This window comes from Simochromis diagramma, unplaced genomic scaffold (genome assembly GCF_900408965.1).
Source record: "Simochromis diagramma unplaced genomic scaffold, fSimDia1.1 OVJJ01000514.1, whole genome shotgun sequence".
Classification (NCBI taxonomy): domain Eukaryota; kingdom Metazoa; phylum Chordata; class Actinopteri; order Cichliformes; family Cichlidae; genus Simochromis; species Simochromis diagramma.
Window position 1 is genome coordinate 1571535 of NW_024387346.1, and position 15993 is coordinate 1587527.

The 15993-nt window shown below is 42.3% G+C and overlaps 1 protein-coding gene across 1 annotated transcript in view; it reads right to left on the bottom strand.

Annotated features, from left to right (window-relative positions):
* Positions 1 to 347: 347 nt before the first annotated feature.
* itgb5 (integrin, beta 5) overlaps positions 348 to 15993 on the bottom strand; it is a 47879-nt gene continuing 32233 nt past the window's right edge. The window contains exons 12-16 of the mRNA XM_040006703.1: positions 8397 to 8619; positions 7193 to 7293; positions 4820 to 4939; positions 3671 to 3837; positions 348 to 3503 (exon numbers count right to left, since the gene is read on the bottom strand). Coding sequence (XP_039862637.1) covers positions 3408 to 3503; positions 3671 to 3837; positions 4820 to 4939; positions 7193 to 7293; positions 8397 to 8619 — 707 coding nt within the window. The 3' untranslated portion in view covers positions 348 to 3407. The remainder of the gene's footprint in view (positions 3504 to 3670; positions 3838 to 4819; positions 4940 to 7192; positions 7294 to 8396; positions 8620 to 15993) is intronic.

Here is a 15993-nt window from a genome sequence, read left to right on the forward strand (position 1 = left end):
AAACAGAGAGAATGAACTAAATTAGCTGCTGTTCTTTAAAAATGAAAAAAAAAAAGTTAATTTGAAGCACATGGAATAAACCTAATTACAGAGTCATTATGATAATGTGTGGGAGGAGTTTAACCAAGTGTAAATTACAGCATCAGAGAAGCAGTCCTGTCTGAGCAATTACACATCAAACATGTAAGAGCAGAGTTAGTGGTGCAAACAGATGTTTTACCAAACTTTGAAGTGTGCACACACGCATGTGCGATGTCCTGGAATAGAACTCGGATTCACAACGTTCGTCCTAAAATAGCCTTTGAGAAAATTCAACAATGGACTGAAGAAAACACAAGAGACTGACGGAGTTTTGACAAAAGCAGATTTATTGTTTTGCTGTGTGTGCATGCAGTGTTACAGGGAGTGCTGCGAGTCCTGTTTTTCCATGTGTAAATGTTCAGGGCTGTACAAAGAGGAGGAGCTGGAAAAGGTAGTGGTGGGAGAACTTCAGTCAGCTGTGCCAAGAAGCACACCCGAGCCAAGTGAAAACTGCAAGGCACTTTTAGCCTCGCATGCCCACATGTAATATTATTAACATTCATCACTCACTCATGCCAACTCCAAGTTCCTGCCACTTACACTTAAGATTGTTACCAAAAAGCCCACAGAGCACCTTCTTCCCCCAGGCTCACCCCTCCCTACACGTCCTGCTTTCCCTCTGACGGTTCAGACAGAGCTTCTTCCTGTGGGAACAACGACTGCTGATTTATGACCCTGGACACTTTGCTTCCACCCACTCCCACAGCTGGCAGGGCGAATACAGAGTCATATTATAAGCCAGTCATATTATGTGCCCAAATAACATTAACACAGCACCGCACATGTCACAGTCACACTGATCTGTGTCTCCACTGCACGTGAACGTAACCGTTGAGAACGTCATTACCACAGTGTTGGCTATTTCACACAGCGCAGACCCCTAACCCTGTGTTTGGGAGCTGGTTTTAGAGAATCAGAGGCTGGTGATGTTTGAGATTTTCCTTACTGTCAATACATTTAAAAAGACACTGTTGATTATAATTAATGGTTTTTTTCTGCATATATACATTTTATTCAACTCAGCGGCATATTCATAGACTGAAAAATTAAACAAAAGTGAAAGAACCAAACTAGATAATGGGTGAAAATGTATCCTATTTAACTTATCTATTTGGATTTTGTTAAGGCTTTTCAGTAAAATTATCTGACAATATTTCCAAGAAGATTGTGCTTCATATTTGGTGAATGGAATTCTAGCACTTTATTAGTTCTGTTACTTTGTAACAGTGACATCATCATATTGCTTGTTTTGTCTAAACAGTCAAAAAGATAATTGTGTAAGAAACACTTTATCCAAATTATCTGCAGGAGGTTGGATTTGGCGGCATGGCTCTGGTACCTCCCACCCTCTCGTTGTCATACATGGAAAGCCTAAATAGAAGGGCGTTGCAGAAGCAAGATACTGAACCAGGTATGTCTGTGAAGGTTCTCAGTCATCCAGGTCAGCGTAGACTAAGGAGCTTGGAAAGAAAAGCGTCTGGACTTCTTTAAGCTGCTTGAAGAGGTTTAACCTCTCATCAGAGTAGCTTCTTCAGTTCTAAGAGTCCCAGATTTAAGCCCTATGGGAGTGTCCCCCCCAAGAGGGACAATGGACCCCCCTAATGATCCTCTACATGAGCCAAGGTGTGAAAACGGGTGTAGGTCACAATCAGCCAAGGTTTCGGGTGAACTCATGTGTGAGACCTAGCCCCACCCTTTCATGCGATTTCCTGAGGTCAAATGGCCCAGGATGTGTGTGGGCGTTAAGGCGTCTGGGAAGGGATCTCAAAACTGGATTATAGATGGCAGACAGTTGGTGTCGTAAACCACCGCCTCTATTCAAAGATGGCCGCTCACAGTGCACATAGATGGCTTCTTTTACTCCTCTTTCAAACCATCTGTCTTCTCTGTCCAAAATGTGACCGGGTACAAATGACATACATGATAAAGAGGAGCTGAGGTGGGTTGCAAAAACAGCTTTTGCAGTGGCAGCAGCAACTCAGATTGGCCAATAAGATACACAGATGGGTATGAACTGATGTGGACTGGCATTACCGTCAGGCGATAGCTGACTGACCTTGACCTGTGACCTCCCAATACTAAGCTTATTAATTTATTAACACTCATTTATTTTACAACATAAAATAAACTGGGCAAGCTAATGGTGACCAGGGGCCAAATCTGGCCATTCAGCCTCCCCGACACAAGATGAGGTTTAATAGTCGTGTTTAAAAATATTAACACTGGGCTTATATCAATAAACATAACCACATTAAATCCAGTCCAGCCTATATTCAAGGAAGTTAATAAATGAACCCATAATATATACTGTATATAAATATACTAAAGAGCCCATGATTGAATACTTGCTGACCCCTGCTGAATGTGTTTTAACGTATAGAATGTAATGCATGTTATTTATTTAGTTGTACATTTAAAGAAAGCTAAATGTTTGGGAATGGGTTTTTTAGCAGTGTCTTAGAGGTGGTAAGGAGGCCAGAACAGCTCTAGAAAGCAGACCAAAATGTTGCCAGATTTGTTCTTTTCTTGTTACAGAGCAACACCAGACTGAAACGTCAGTGTTCAGATGCTGAAGGGTGAGTTTGTACCCTGCAACTGAGTGCAACTGGAGCACAAAATAACACACACACACACACACACACACACACACACACACACACACACACACACACACACACACACACACACACACACACTTAAGACATTAAAAAAAACTATTTAAATCTTTCCAAGACTTGACTCAATAACTTCTGTGCAAAATGAAGGTAAGAAAAGTTGCTTAGTAAAAGTTAGTAGTACCAAACATTTTAATAGCCCCGGCCCCCTCAGAAATATGTGCTTTTTTAAGAATCATGTGAATTGGAATCATCTGCAGTTCAGAGTCGTGCTGGGTGCGCAGTCTGTGCTAAAAATGCATCTTCAACACCTACAAAAATATACAAAGAGAAGCCAATATCTTGCCTGATCTGTACAGAATGAGCAGCGCTTTTATGTGGCTGGAGTTATGGTTTCCATAAGTTGGTCTATGATGAATAACTGCAGACGAGCTCACTTCTAACCCTAATCACTCTGTATCCCGATCACGACGAGGGTGGTGTTAATTTGTTCGGTGAAGCACAGACACAGGTGGTTTGAATCTCCCGGGTGAAAATAAAAAAAAAAAAGGCCACAGACTTCTCTTTGAACACACTAAGTCATTTCTCTTCTGCCATCGCTGTGGGTGTGCACTGTGCAGACGGGTGAGTGTGCTCAGTCCACCATCCACCTCAGGCACGTCTCCTTGATCTACTTGTTGGACCGGTCCCGCCGCGCCCTGTACTGAGGGATCAGTGGAGCCCTCCATTGTAGGACTTGCTGTACATGCTGAAATCTGTTTCCACAAAATGTGTAGAGATGGGGTGCTTGTACAGAGGGTTAGAGGCCTGAGGGGGAGAGAGATGAGACTTTTAATACCTGAAGGGCCCATTTTATTTGACTGGCTTGGTTTATCTCACCTACATAGAAGGTGCTGAGGTTTTTCAGCCTCAAACTATGAGCCTCATGTATACATGATGGGGCTGTAATACTCATGAGTTGGGCTCATCCTTACCATTTCATATCGGGCACGCGAGCGGGCGCTCTGGAAGCGGGCAAACTCACGCCGGTCGTGGATAGTGATGACCAGCTTCCAGGCAGCGAGCAGCAACAGTCCTACCAACAAGATGCTCCCAACCACTGCCACCAGCACCATCAGGGCATCTGGTCCCCTGACGCACTCTGAAGCAGGCACAGGAAACAACATTTAACACAAGCTCACTTAACTTAAGTCACAGCTCTTTGTTCCCTATCTTCAGCAAACATTGGTGAGGTGAAATGGATGGCATGGTGGCTGAACAGATCGGGCATAATGGCTTGGAACCAACACCCCCCCCCCCAAAAAAAACCAAACAAACAAACAAACAAACCTCTAAGGTCTTAGAGGTGACCGGACAGTCACTGGCACAATGAAGAAACCGAGTGTCTGCTTCAGCCAGTTCGTATCACAGGGAAGTCACAAGTAGTTATTTCTTAAAAACATGAATGTTACTGAAGACACGGGGCATTAAAGGCGGCACTGAAAACACAGCAAGAGGACCAGGGTGTCACTCTGCCCACTTAAAAATAGACGTGTGGACTTTCTGGAGCCAGTGTGTAAATGGAGACAGCGAACTCGGGTAACATGAAACAGTTGACATCCCCCACATTTGCAATCAAAAACAAAAGTTTGACCAGAAAATTTTTTTATGTCACTTCTTAGAATTAGTCAATGTTTTCTGCAGTCAGTCTTTTATTTTGAGTAACAGTAATGTTAACAAATGTTTGTATTGAATATGACCGTTTTAATCCACCTGTACAGCCTGAAAATTTCTAGTTGTTTTTGGTCCAATTTGTAAAAACAAATTGGACCAAAAATAATAAATTCGACACCCCTGACTCTGGACATAGAATGACAGTCACTCAGTACTACACTCTTAAGCTTCCTTTGTAGTGACAGGTTCATTGTCTGTAACCACTGAGGGGGAATAATGTGAGGTAAGGTTGGGAGCAATGAACCCAGAATCTTTAAAGATGGTGGTGAAAATCAAGCAGCTGATACCTACGTACAATCCAAAAGCACCTGATCATTACCAGCTGTCAAATTTACCAACAAGTGCTGCTAAAAAACAAAACAAAAAACCCAGGAAAGACAACATTATGTATTGTTGTTTGTAGCACTGACCTGGCTCTTTAAGAGCTGAGAGTATAGATTGTCCGCTGGCGTGCTCAGAATATGTGAACTTCATGACACAATCGTCGTCTGTCTTGTACAAACAAAGCACAGCGCCGGGCTCGTCAGTTTCTAAGCACGACAGAGAGAGATGGGAGGTGGGAGGTGGGAGAAAACACAGACACATTTTTCAATAAATGCAAGTTTCTCACTTTCTACTGCTGTTCTAACAAAGCGAGACTTTGATATTATAAAAAACTATTAAGGTTTGGCTTCAGATACTGGAACAAAAGACATCCAAGAGGAATCTCACGCTCAGGGGCAAACGGAACCACTTATGAATGTTTAACACATCGGTCAATGTCTCTGCTGTGAAGTCACAATTTAAAAACAACAACAACAAAAAAGACAGCCTTGACTGAAATGCTGACATTCTGTTTGCCATTGTTTGCATTCGATCATCATTATCTGACCAGATTCAAAACCTCACAAGGGAGGATGAGGTCACTCTGTCCTGGTCCACCCCTCCCATCAGCCCCTGCTCCTCTAGTTCATGCACAAAGTATCTGGAATGTACATGTGGAGACCATTAAGGGCAGTCAGATGGCTGAACTAGTAGAGAATGCTATGAAACACATCAGACCTGGGCCAGGGCCATGCTGGGCCAATATGGAATGCTAATATAATAGTCTCTATGGCTAAACACAGACTCAGGCCATGCAGTGTCACAGTGCCACTTAAAACATTTCACATTTCCCCCGAGTGTTCAGCACCAGGCTGTGAGGAAAAAAAAAAAGATGCACTGCCAAACATTTTGGATGGTGTCCCCTGGCTTTTTACAATGAACCACGAGACAGGCAGTGCACTGCAGGTTTGGTTTGTTTAGCGAGTGGATTCTCCCTGTAGAGAAGGGTAGGTGTCAGCGGAGGATTGGATTCTAAAATAGACTGAACTCTGAACCAAATGAGGGGTTGTAGACGAGATGGTGTAGCTGCCTGCTGTGTGGAGCTGCGACAGGTCCAGACCGCCATCTTCCACATAATAACATAAACATGAGGCCAAGCCTGACCGCTGAGCACTGGGTGTACTTTCATTAGCAATCACAGAGGTGTGAAAAAAGAAAGGGTGCAAGCAGCAAAGCCTCAAACAACCACAGAGAGTGGAACAGAGGTGACAGCCATACTAGAAAAGAAACTCAGAGGCTGTAGCACCTGTAGATGCTAACAGGGGATTTATACTTCTGTGTTAAGCTACTGGAACCAGAAAGCTCCAAAACCCTGCCACATAATATGATGTAAGCTGACGTGGACCTTCCTGGAAACGTAACTACACAGTTTTTAAATTTATCAGTGAAAGAATAACAGCTATCGTCCTAGTACAGGAAGAACAATCACAGCCTCGATAAAAGAATTCCCAGTGGTCGGCATATTCCTCGAGGGAGATTGCTGAAACGATCAGAATGCACCTGAGGGAAGTACAAATGTGTCTGTCTCTGAAAATGAAAAAAAGCCAAACCAAAACAACAACAAAGAGTGGGAACCAAACATTTTATTTGTTTCTTATCGAGGCTGCACCACACATGAAACAACACGCACAAGCATGAATGCTGGTAACAAAGTTGGCTACTTTTACAGGTTATTGCATAGAGTCAGAGATTCACAGCACAAATCTAAATCAGCTGTGACATGTCACATGTCCATCCAAAGTACCTGGAACTAAAAACGTTCCTTTAGACAATCCCATAAACACCTGTCAGGACTCGACATGTACTATACTTCATCTGTCCATGCCGAATGCACTCTTGGCTGAAATAAAATACTGTAGGTCCAATCAAACAGTCCAGTCCCCCCATTTGCTAAAATGGTCACTTCTGTTGCCAAAAGGGCAAAGATGGTGATGCCAAAATACAAACTTGAATTTTCCTATAATTTGTTTTTAAAATAGACTGTATATAAAAGATGGCCAACTATTTCACTTTCAGCTAATCAGTTAAGCCGCTTCAAGCTCTGCTGCTTCAGTTGTTTCTGTCTGGTGTATGTATCCTGCTTCTCATGAAAGCTTAAAGGTAGAAGATCACTTCGAGCTGTTCTTCTATGTATTGATATTTAAAATATAGTTTTTCCTGGAATGGAAAAGTCCTTGCGCGTGCAATTCAGGCTGTTGAGCATCGGAATGTACTTTATTACATCAGGTGTTAATAGTGCCTCATTAGTGGGAGTCAGACAATTACTTTAGCAAAGTCCCACAGTAACAACAATAAACGGTATGCAGAATGTGAAAAATGAAACTTTTGCAGATGCTACTGATGTGAATACTTTTCTCTGCCAGCAAGTTGGTCTCTGTGTTAGCGTGTGTGTGCGTGTGTGTGTATTTGTGTTTACTCACTGAGAGTCTCCACAGGGATGATGTGATCCTTGCACTGTCGCTGGCAAGTCTCATTGTCCGCAAGCCTTCCAGAATTGAAAAGCCGGCACTCAATGCACTCCCTGAATCAGAGAAGGACAAAGACACGCTAAACATATGCATACATTTTTATATCTACATTCAGGAGGCAGAGATCACTCAACCCAAAAGCCAATCATATGACATTGTTACTGTGCTTCAGTTTGTTATTTTTGCTCTGCTACATCAGCTGTCGAAAGTGCCCCACTGTGCTCTGCTAAAACACTGGAACTGTCTCTACTACAAACTGCGACTAAACAGCAAGTGAACCGTGCAGCACACAGAACAAAGAACCTGATGAGTGCATGAACTGTTGCTGGTGCAGGTTACAGGAACCTTTCACAGATGCTTCAAGTTTGTTAAACGCTGCTTTTTAACTTGATTTGGTTCTTAAAAGAAATGGTTTTCTATTCTGAGAGCTCAAAGCGCTTTCTTACTACAAGACACCCATTCACAAAGAGATCGATACAACACTATTCTTATATGCCTCTAAGCATTATGCCCAGCAGGCTCCAGTGGATGCATTAGGCAAAACTTGTTCTATGCATCATGTCAGAAGATGCTTCGACACAGAGGTTGAAAGAAGCAGGGATTGGACCACTGATTGTCCAGTTATAGAAATGTCATCAATTCTCTGGCACAGCAAATGCACAGTGATGCCTCTCTCTCCTTTGACTTCCACTATGGAAGCAAAAATCCTGTTTTTAAATCAGTTCTGACCAGCACTTGCGCTTTTGCACAATAAAAACAACATTAGTTTGTCAACTAAACTTTATCTCTCACAGGAAGCCTGTTGAGAGGAAACTGTAGTTCCATCCTCTCAAAAGCTCGAGCTGCTAGACGGAGTGATCCGAGTTCAAACAGCAGACAAATGGTTTCATGTCTTCAGGTCACAAATGACATGAGAGTTAGCTTTGAAGGCATGGGAAGAGTTTTCTGATCAGTCTTCAAGTGAGAGAGGTATGTGAGGTCTTGGTTTTAGACTACTTAGAGCTTTTCCTGGAGCTTACAGTTGCAGACAGCCTGAAGGTTTCAATTTTCCACCTTATTTCTCATCCATCAGCGGATATTAGCAACCCAAACAAGCAGGTCAAGCTCCAACTTGGACTGTGTAAACCACAGGTATAAACCGCAGCACGGCACTTACCTCTTTGTGCCGCAGGCATCGGGGCAAGTGGGGCATTTTTCGCAGGTATCTCCAAAGGCTCCGGGCTCAGTGCACTGACAGCGGCCGCACACACAGCTGCCTCGCCCGCTGCACATCTGCCCGTCATCTGAAATGCAGCCCGATGTCTCCGTCGAGCAGTTGCAGTTGTCGCCAATGTAACCGGCATGGCATTTACACTCCCCACAGTGACACTCACCATGACCTGCCGAGAGAGGAACACACAGCAGGTCAGCAGAGAAACAATGTTACAGCGAGGCAGCTCCGACACTGTATGTGATAGAGATATTTTTAGCAGATGCTCTCAGTTTGAAACACCTAGGTCACATTCAATTTTGAGCGTCCATACCACCTGAACACCCAGCAGGGTGATGACAACACCCCATTGGCCTCTTAGAGCTGTGGGGTAAAAGGTTTTCTGGACATAGATCCCTATAATTAGCAACCCTCATAAAAAGCAAAAATTGGAGTTTTATGTGATTCATTTCATGGCTTTGGAAATATATTGAGATGCTTTTGTTGGCAAACTTGAATATCATTGAAGAGTGGATTACTGGCTAAGTCTAAGAACTGAAGGACTTAGCTTTAGCTAGAGGAACAAAAACTACACTAGAAGCCGCTGGCAAAACTTCACGTGTGACATGAGATTGAGCAACATATACAGAGTCTAGCTGACAGTTCAAAGAGGTGGTTTTGCTTCTCCTTTGCAACAGTGGGAAACTGAAACATCTGGAGTATTGCAGTGTTGATCATGCTCTTCTCCTACCAGCACTGAGCAAACTGCCCTGTTTGTACTGCACTCATTGACTTATCAACACTGGAATGAGTCCGAGAACGGGCTCTAGCTCTTGCTATAACTCTGATTTGGTTTGGTTGTCTAAGAACAACCTGTGGTAAAGAGAGAGCAGTCAGAGACAAGAAGACTCCTTGATATAAGGAGGACAGCAGCTGCAATCAAAGAAGCCTTACTAACAAGCTGATTTCACACCCGCTGTTCCAAGACCCTCCACAAAGACCAAATTCATGAATCTGCTCCCAGAGAATGATAAGAAAGAGGAAGGACATGCTGTAGGCAAACTATACCAATACAGACGTTATCAACAGAAAAGGAATGGACTGGTTCTTATGTAGCACGTTAATCGAGTAGGCTGGTACATTAAACACTTGACTTTTCCAGTCCTCCTATTTCAAAGCCGTTAAAATGGAAAAAACACTGAAGAAAGTTATTTGTGGAGACTAAGAAATAACTGGGTCACTAACAAATGAAATCACTGTAGGAGTGGTTCCTACTTCTGTCAAAGGGGCTCTCCTGGCAGTCAAGAAAGACAATCACAGTATACTGCCAGTCAACATCAGACACTACTAGGAGGAAAAACTGAGCCTCTGATTGCAGCCAGATCCTGAAAGAGGTCACAGAGACTTCTCAAAACCAAGAGGAAACATTTTTTCTAATCATCAAGCAAGTGGTCAGGGTTGTGCAACATACTGTCTGGAATCACAGACATGCAGTAAATTCTTCCTATTCTTGTCTAAACACTTCCTAATTATTCAGTGCATGCTGCAGAACTGTGCATGTTTTTTTCTCTCAAGGTTGAAAACCTGAGACCAGTCAAATGAAATTTGTTTAGAGCACCACTCCTAGCCCTCAGTCACTGGAGGCTACCACGATGAGTGGCATGTGGCTGACTCACAGTACCAACACTGGGAACGTGTCCTTAGATGACTGCGCTGCTTTGTGGGCATTCAGAGGGCACGAACTGGGATCTTTTCCTGACAGTATGGGGAGGATAAAAGAAGTGTAGCTGTGTTCTCATTCAACATGTCCTGGCGAGCTGCTAATAGATCTGCTGTGTGCAAATACTCCTCTAATATTTATGTGAAATATTCATGTCTGTGCTCTTTCCCAGCGCTTATGACTGAGCTTTTGGAATTTCCTGTTGTATACAAATGTTGTTTTCTGCATCACACTGCATGGCTGCAATTTTTTTCTTTAAATAAATAAAGAAAAGAAGAAGATCAACTATGTGGGGATCTTTTTATAAAAGTCTATGCAACAAGACAAATTCATGCTAGGAGATGTTCATGCTCAACTTAAACAAGCTTAAAATTGACCAAACTCCAAGTTAAAGATGTCTTTGTTTCGTCATATGTTAGGCACCGCTTCTTTTCCTAGATGCTGACAGTCTTTAAACCACTGCACCAATCGTGGAATGAACTGGCGTGCCGACAGAAGAAAATACCAGCGATCAACACTTCACGAGTCTACAACAGCTAACCGTCACCATATGCCTTGAACCAGATGTTTGGAGCAAGTGCACATGCTCTTTATCCTGCCATTCCGTCTTGTGATTTAGCTGGTAAGTTGTTTCACTTCTTCTTCTCTGCTGTGAGATTAAGCAGTACTCACAATAAACACAGCTGTAGCGGAGGAGGGAACATGGAAAGTGTTCAGATCCTTCAGAGCTGTGACCTTCCCCTTTAGCTTGTAACTTTTCCATGACGTTTCTCGAGACATTCTGTCAGCCTGGAACAGCAGCCAAGATGAGATAAAATGAGGAAGAGGAAGGAGTTGTTCTGGAGACATCCAAGACTTTTCATTTCTGACATTAGGCTGCTTTCTGTTTCGTTACCACCATCTCAGGCCGTCAAATACTTATTACTTATACTCCCTTATGTTGCTCGATTCCCATAAGAAGATTAGAGGAAATTCAAAATGGAAAGGAAAAACAAAAAATGGAAAGAATAGTGTTCTAGTCTTCACACTACTGACTATGAATACCACATGAATGAATGAAGCATGAACGCATACTACATATGTCTATATTTTGCTCACTGTAATGCACTAGCCTAAAATCTGCCATACATCTTTATTTTCACAATTTTACCCATCTTTGCAGTCAACTGCTGCAGTAAAATCAGCGAAAGCGTCTGCTTTTCAACATTTCTCAGGTCCAGCTCTAACCAGTGGTTAGTGAAGGCATATTACAAAGGATCTAAGTTTTTTTCTCTTTTTGTGAACTGACAGGAAAGCTGGGGAAGCTGCAGATTGGCACCTGGGCCTTATTTCTGTCTACATCTAGGTGTGTTTTGTCTTCTAACATTCAGTCTCTGACGAATGCATTGGGAGCAACTCAGGCTTCATTATCTTGCCCAATGATACTTTGGTCTCCAAGCTTTGGATTAGTACAGGACGCACTCTACCTCCTGATCCACAGCCATTTAAAAAAAAAAAAAAAAAGGAATGTGTTGATTTGTGTTCTATTCTGCAAGACTTGAAACTGGTGATTGAGACTATAAACTCATCAGAAAAGTGTTCACTGAGCTCAGAAATCAAGGGCTGTTTTCCAATATTTCCCATGTTTTCCTATATTTCTATACAACAGTGAGTCACCTCCTTCTGGCCTTTTGCTTCAGCCTCACCAAAGCAAACCAACAACGTAAGTTCATCTTTTATGTAAATGCAAAGTGTTTGAGGTCTGAACAGATCCGCATAGCATGGTAATAACAATGCCATCTAGTATTGTATAGATATACTTGCAGAGTGGTGCAGAGACATAAGCTAATGTAGCATGGCCTAAGACTCACTCGAATTTATACAAAAATGCTATTACAGTCCTTAGTAAAATATTAGACAGGTAAGAAAAAAAAAAACCGCACCTATAATTATTCTTTAGAAATCCTCAAAAACAGGAGTATACGATCATCTCACACCACAATACGCTGCATTACATATTCTCATAACACTGGAGCATATAATATGCAGTATAAACATCAGGGGGATATCTTTGGAGGGATTACAAAGGCTGAAAACAAGCAACAAAAAAAAAAAAAATTAGTCCCTTCTGTCAGACTGGTGGTTTTTATAGGCATGACAGGATCAAGAGTAGATCCTAACATTGCATGTAGCCTGTGAGGGCCTGTCCATATTATTTTTGCTGTGAGAGAGAGACATCACATTGTAAACGAGCTTAAATAAATATTTGGAGATTATATAAACGGAAATGAGCTTCTGGGGTATTTTTAGAAGGATAATTCTTCCATCATATCATACAGACAACAGGAGCTTTGGGCTTTAAACGGGAGCTCAACTAATGTTTCTCAATAAAAGCATCACAGACAAATAAAAAGTCCACAGAGTGAATTGTTTGGCCATCTGGAGGACTGTTGTGCATGTCTGTGCAAACCAGAGTGTACAAAGAAGGATTTGACACATCAGCCTCTCCCTCCCTCTGCGTGTTTTGTGGGTGGAAAACAGGAGAGAGAGAAAACGATGGACTCGACACAGATGTACAATTCATGAGATGGTTGCAGTTGTAGTTCCAGTTGTTTTTGAACAGCTGGACATTATTTCTAGATCTGTGAGCTGGAATTACTCAATACTCTGACACTTTGAACATTTGGCTCAAAATGCCTTCAAATGATGCCATAAGCTCTGAAGATGAAACCAAACAGTTTATGACAGCAGCAGCAACATCAAGCAGCAATTAGCTGTCCCATTAAGTGGAAAGCATCAGCTTTACATCGAGCCAAGATTCTTTTTCTAGTCTGGAGGTCAACAAACTGAACTCAGTAACCCTCGGCAGGAATGCAGTGAATGTGTGATATGGTGTGGCAGCCTACAGCAGGAGTGGAGGAAGACTGAAACGCTCCCTCTGGTTCCCACTGCAGAGAGAGAAACAGTCACTTCCTGCAGCGGTGGCCAAAGAGGAGCCTGTGTCCCAGAGGCTGTGATGTTTGGAAGGAAAACGAAGCCGGCAACCTCCAACGTCTCCAGTTGCAGTCTGAATCTATATTGTGGTCTTGTGCAAAGGCTTCACCAAATATCGGAAATGTTTGTGGTGGAAAGCTATTTTGCCTTGAAAAAGAAAAGTGGAGGTAAAAAGTGTCCTTCTGGAGAGGCTCCATTTCCTGTGGGATATCCTGCAGTACATAATTGGCATAGTTGAGTTCAAATGTTCTAAATAAAGTTGATACAAAAATATGAATGAAAGTAAAGATAGAACCAAAAAATCCACAGTTTGAAACATCTTTTCAAAGCATGTTATCCATTCATGTGCTATAAATCTGCACAGTACAGGATGTCAAAAAAATAGCCTGTCTGGCACTATTTCTTGACTTTAAATACAGACGTAGACACTTCCTTTTTGTTAAACAACAAAAACAGAAGAAGCATGCTGCTAAAGAGGATATGTACCAGTGAAGCGCTTATTGTTGTGAGATGAGATACTGTCCAAAAAAGACAAACACAGAAAGCCAAAGGAGACAAAAGCTAGTAAGAAATCTTTGTAAAAACAAAACTCATTCATATCCCAGCAACATCTCCACCAGGTAAAGCTGCCACAACCAGTCAACGGAGGGTAATTTGGGCCCAGTTCCCAGTGTCGGCATGCACTCCGCTCACCACTGAGTTCAGCGCAGTGTTTTAGGATACTGCAGGGGACAGCGCAGAAGAGTTTTAAAAACTGCATGCTGGAGAGAGGAGAAGGTTAATGTTTGACATACCTATTCGTCATTTTTGGAAAAAAAATGGTGACCCACACACGTCCTTTCCTTCAAAAACATCAGTCAAATTCCAGCATTAGGTTTTCCCCATCTTCCCAAATGACCTTCAAATCACCCACGAGCCCACAATTAGATCTGATGGGTGATGATGCGTACTGACACGAGCAGGTAGTGCCAGTCATTTTTCTTTAATTTCTCCAATCATGACTCAGCCACTCATTCTTAGGTGGAAACCCTGGCAGCGATTCACGGCTGCTCTGCACAGAACTTCCAGTGCTCCTCACTCAGGATCCCCAAAGCTGGATACCAGAATAGTACTGTCCCCAAAGATTCATCCACCTACACTATATCTAGTCGTTACCACGCAGGATCCTACCCCTTTATCCCCAACAGCACCTGATAGGTGACTCTGTCCAAAAAACACCTGATCCTGCTGGGAGGTGTCAGACCTTGAAGGACTGCTCTGCTAGTTATCTGCCAGTATACTGGCATTGGTATTTTTAATGGCCGATCATTGAAAAATTTAAAAAAGTAAAGAAGACCCTAAAGAAACACCCTTCAAACATGTGTTGATATTGTATAGTTTGCAGACTGGACGCCACTCGAAAACAACAAAACACACATAAAATAAACTGGATATGTAGGATTTTGAATGACCAAATATCAGTCTGGGTGTAGTCCTGTCTTCCACGTTTGATCTAAAGTATTATTTATTCTAAAACCAGAGGACCCACAAAAGTAGTTCTGGGTCAATTTTTTTCGGCTTACAGTGAATACAAAGTACTAAAAGAAATACAATCTATGCATAACAACATTTAAGTTGATAACTATCTTACATGATGCCTGTGGTGGCACTTCTTTTGTTTGACATCATTTGAAGAAGCAAATGACAGAGTGCTCTGTACACTCATTTCAGAGACGAGACAAATCCATCACAGCAAGGCAGCACCTCCCTGACCCTGGGAAGGAACCTCAAAATATGAGTGTACCACTTTAAATGAGTGCTCTGACAGGAGAACAATATCTCTGTAAACCATTCATCTTAATGACACAGTAGGCTGTAGGATAAGATTACTGTTTAGTCACAGGCTCAGACTGGCCTCGGAATGTGTCTTATTTTAAACAGAAGCTGCTCGTGTTGTGAGTTCAAGGTTTCAATGTGCTGAAAGGAATATTCCCAAGGGTTCTTTGACTGTACTCTAAAACGGGCTTACAAGAACACACGGTTATTGTTTAGAGGATGGGCCTGGTAGACGTTTCTCCCCATTTATGGTTCATTGAAACCAAGCCACATCAATTACACGTCAGCAAATGTCGCCCTGCCAGACACAAAATGGCAGTAGTGATGATTTCATGACAGTAACAAAAACTGTAAAGTATCATCAGCAGACAAACCCTCTAAGAGGGTCCTGCGAAACATCTGGAGCGACTGCAGGGAGTCGGTGAGCAGCAAAAGTGCCGACGAGGCTTCAGTTTGTGTCCCCAGTGAGTAGAAATGAAAACATGTTATCACTTATCACTGCTGTCACGGTTTAAACACCCTCAGTGACATTTTTAATCCTCTGTCAGGGCTAGGATCTGGGAGACACACTGTTCTCACAAGATAAGAGGAAAAGATCAAACACACCAAGTTACTTCTGTCTATATGTGGAAATTTGGAGCAGGAGGAATGAAATACTTCCAGAGACCAACAAATATTAAAGGCTGAAACTGTCAGTGGGTTCCATGAATTTAAGTCATATGCAGTGACATGAAAGAACTGTTAAACTCAAGAGTACTTGATGATTTATAAGCCTAAACAGTGACAACCTCAGCCTTGTGCAGTGCGACTGCAGCAGCAAAACACAAGAGCAGGTGGGATATGACGTTATTTTTGTGCCACTATTCTGAGCACACGTAAAAAGAATTTACAGGTGCAACTGTTGTATTTTGAGGAGAAATTTATTTTGAGCGAAGAAAAGCTAAATTTGAGTGAACAAAATTAATTGCTGCGTGCAAAATATGTATTTCAGTGTTTGCTATTATCCATACACACACACACACACACACTAGCAGCCCCTCTCACTCAGTTTTTGCG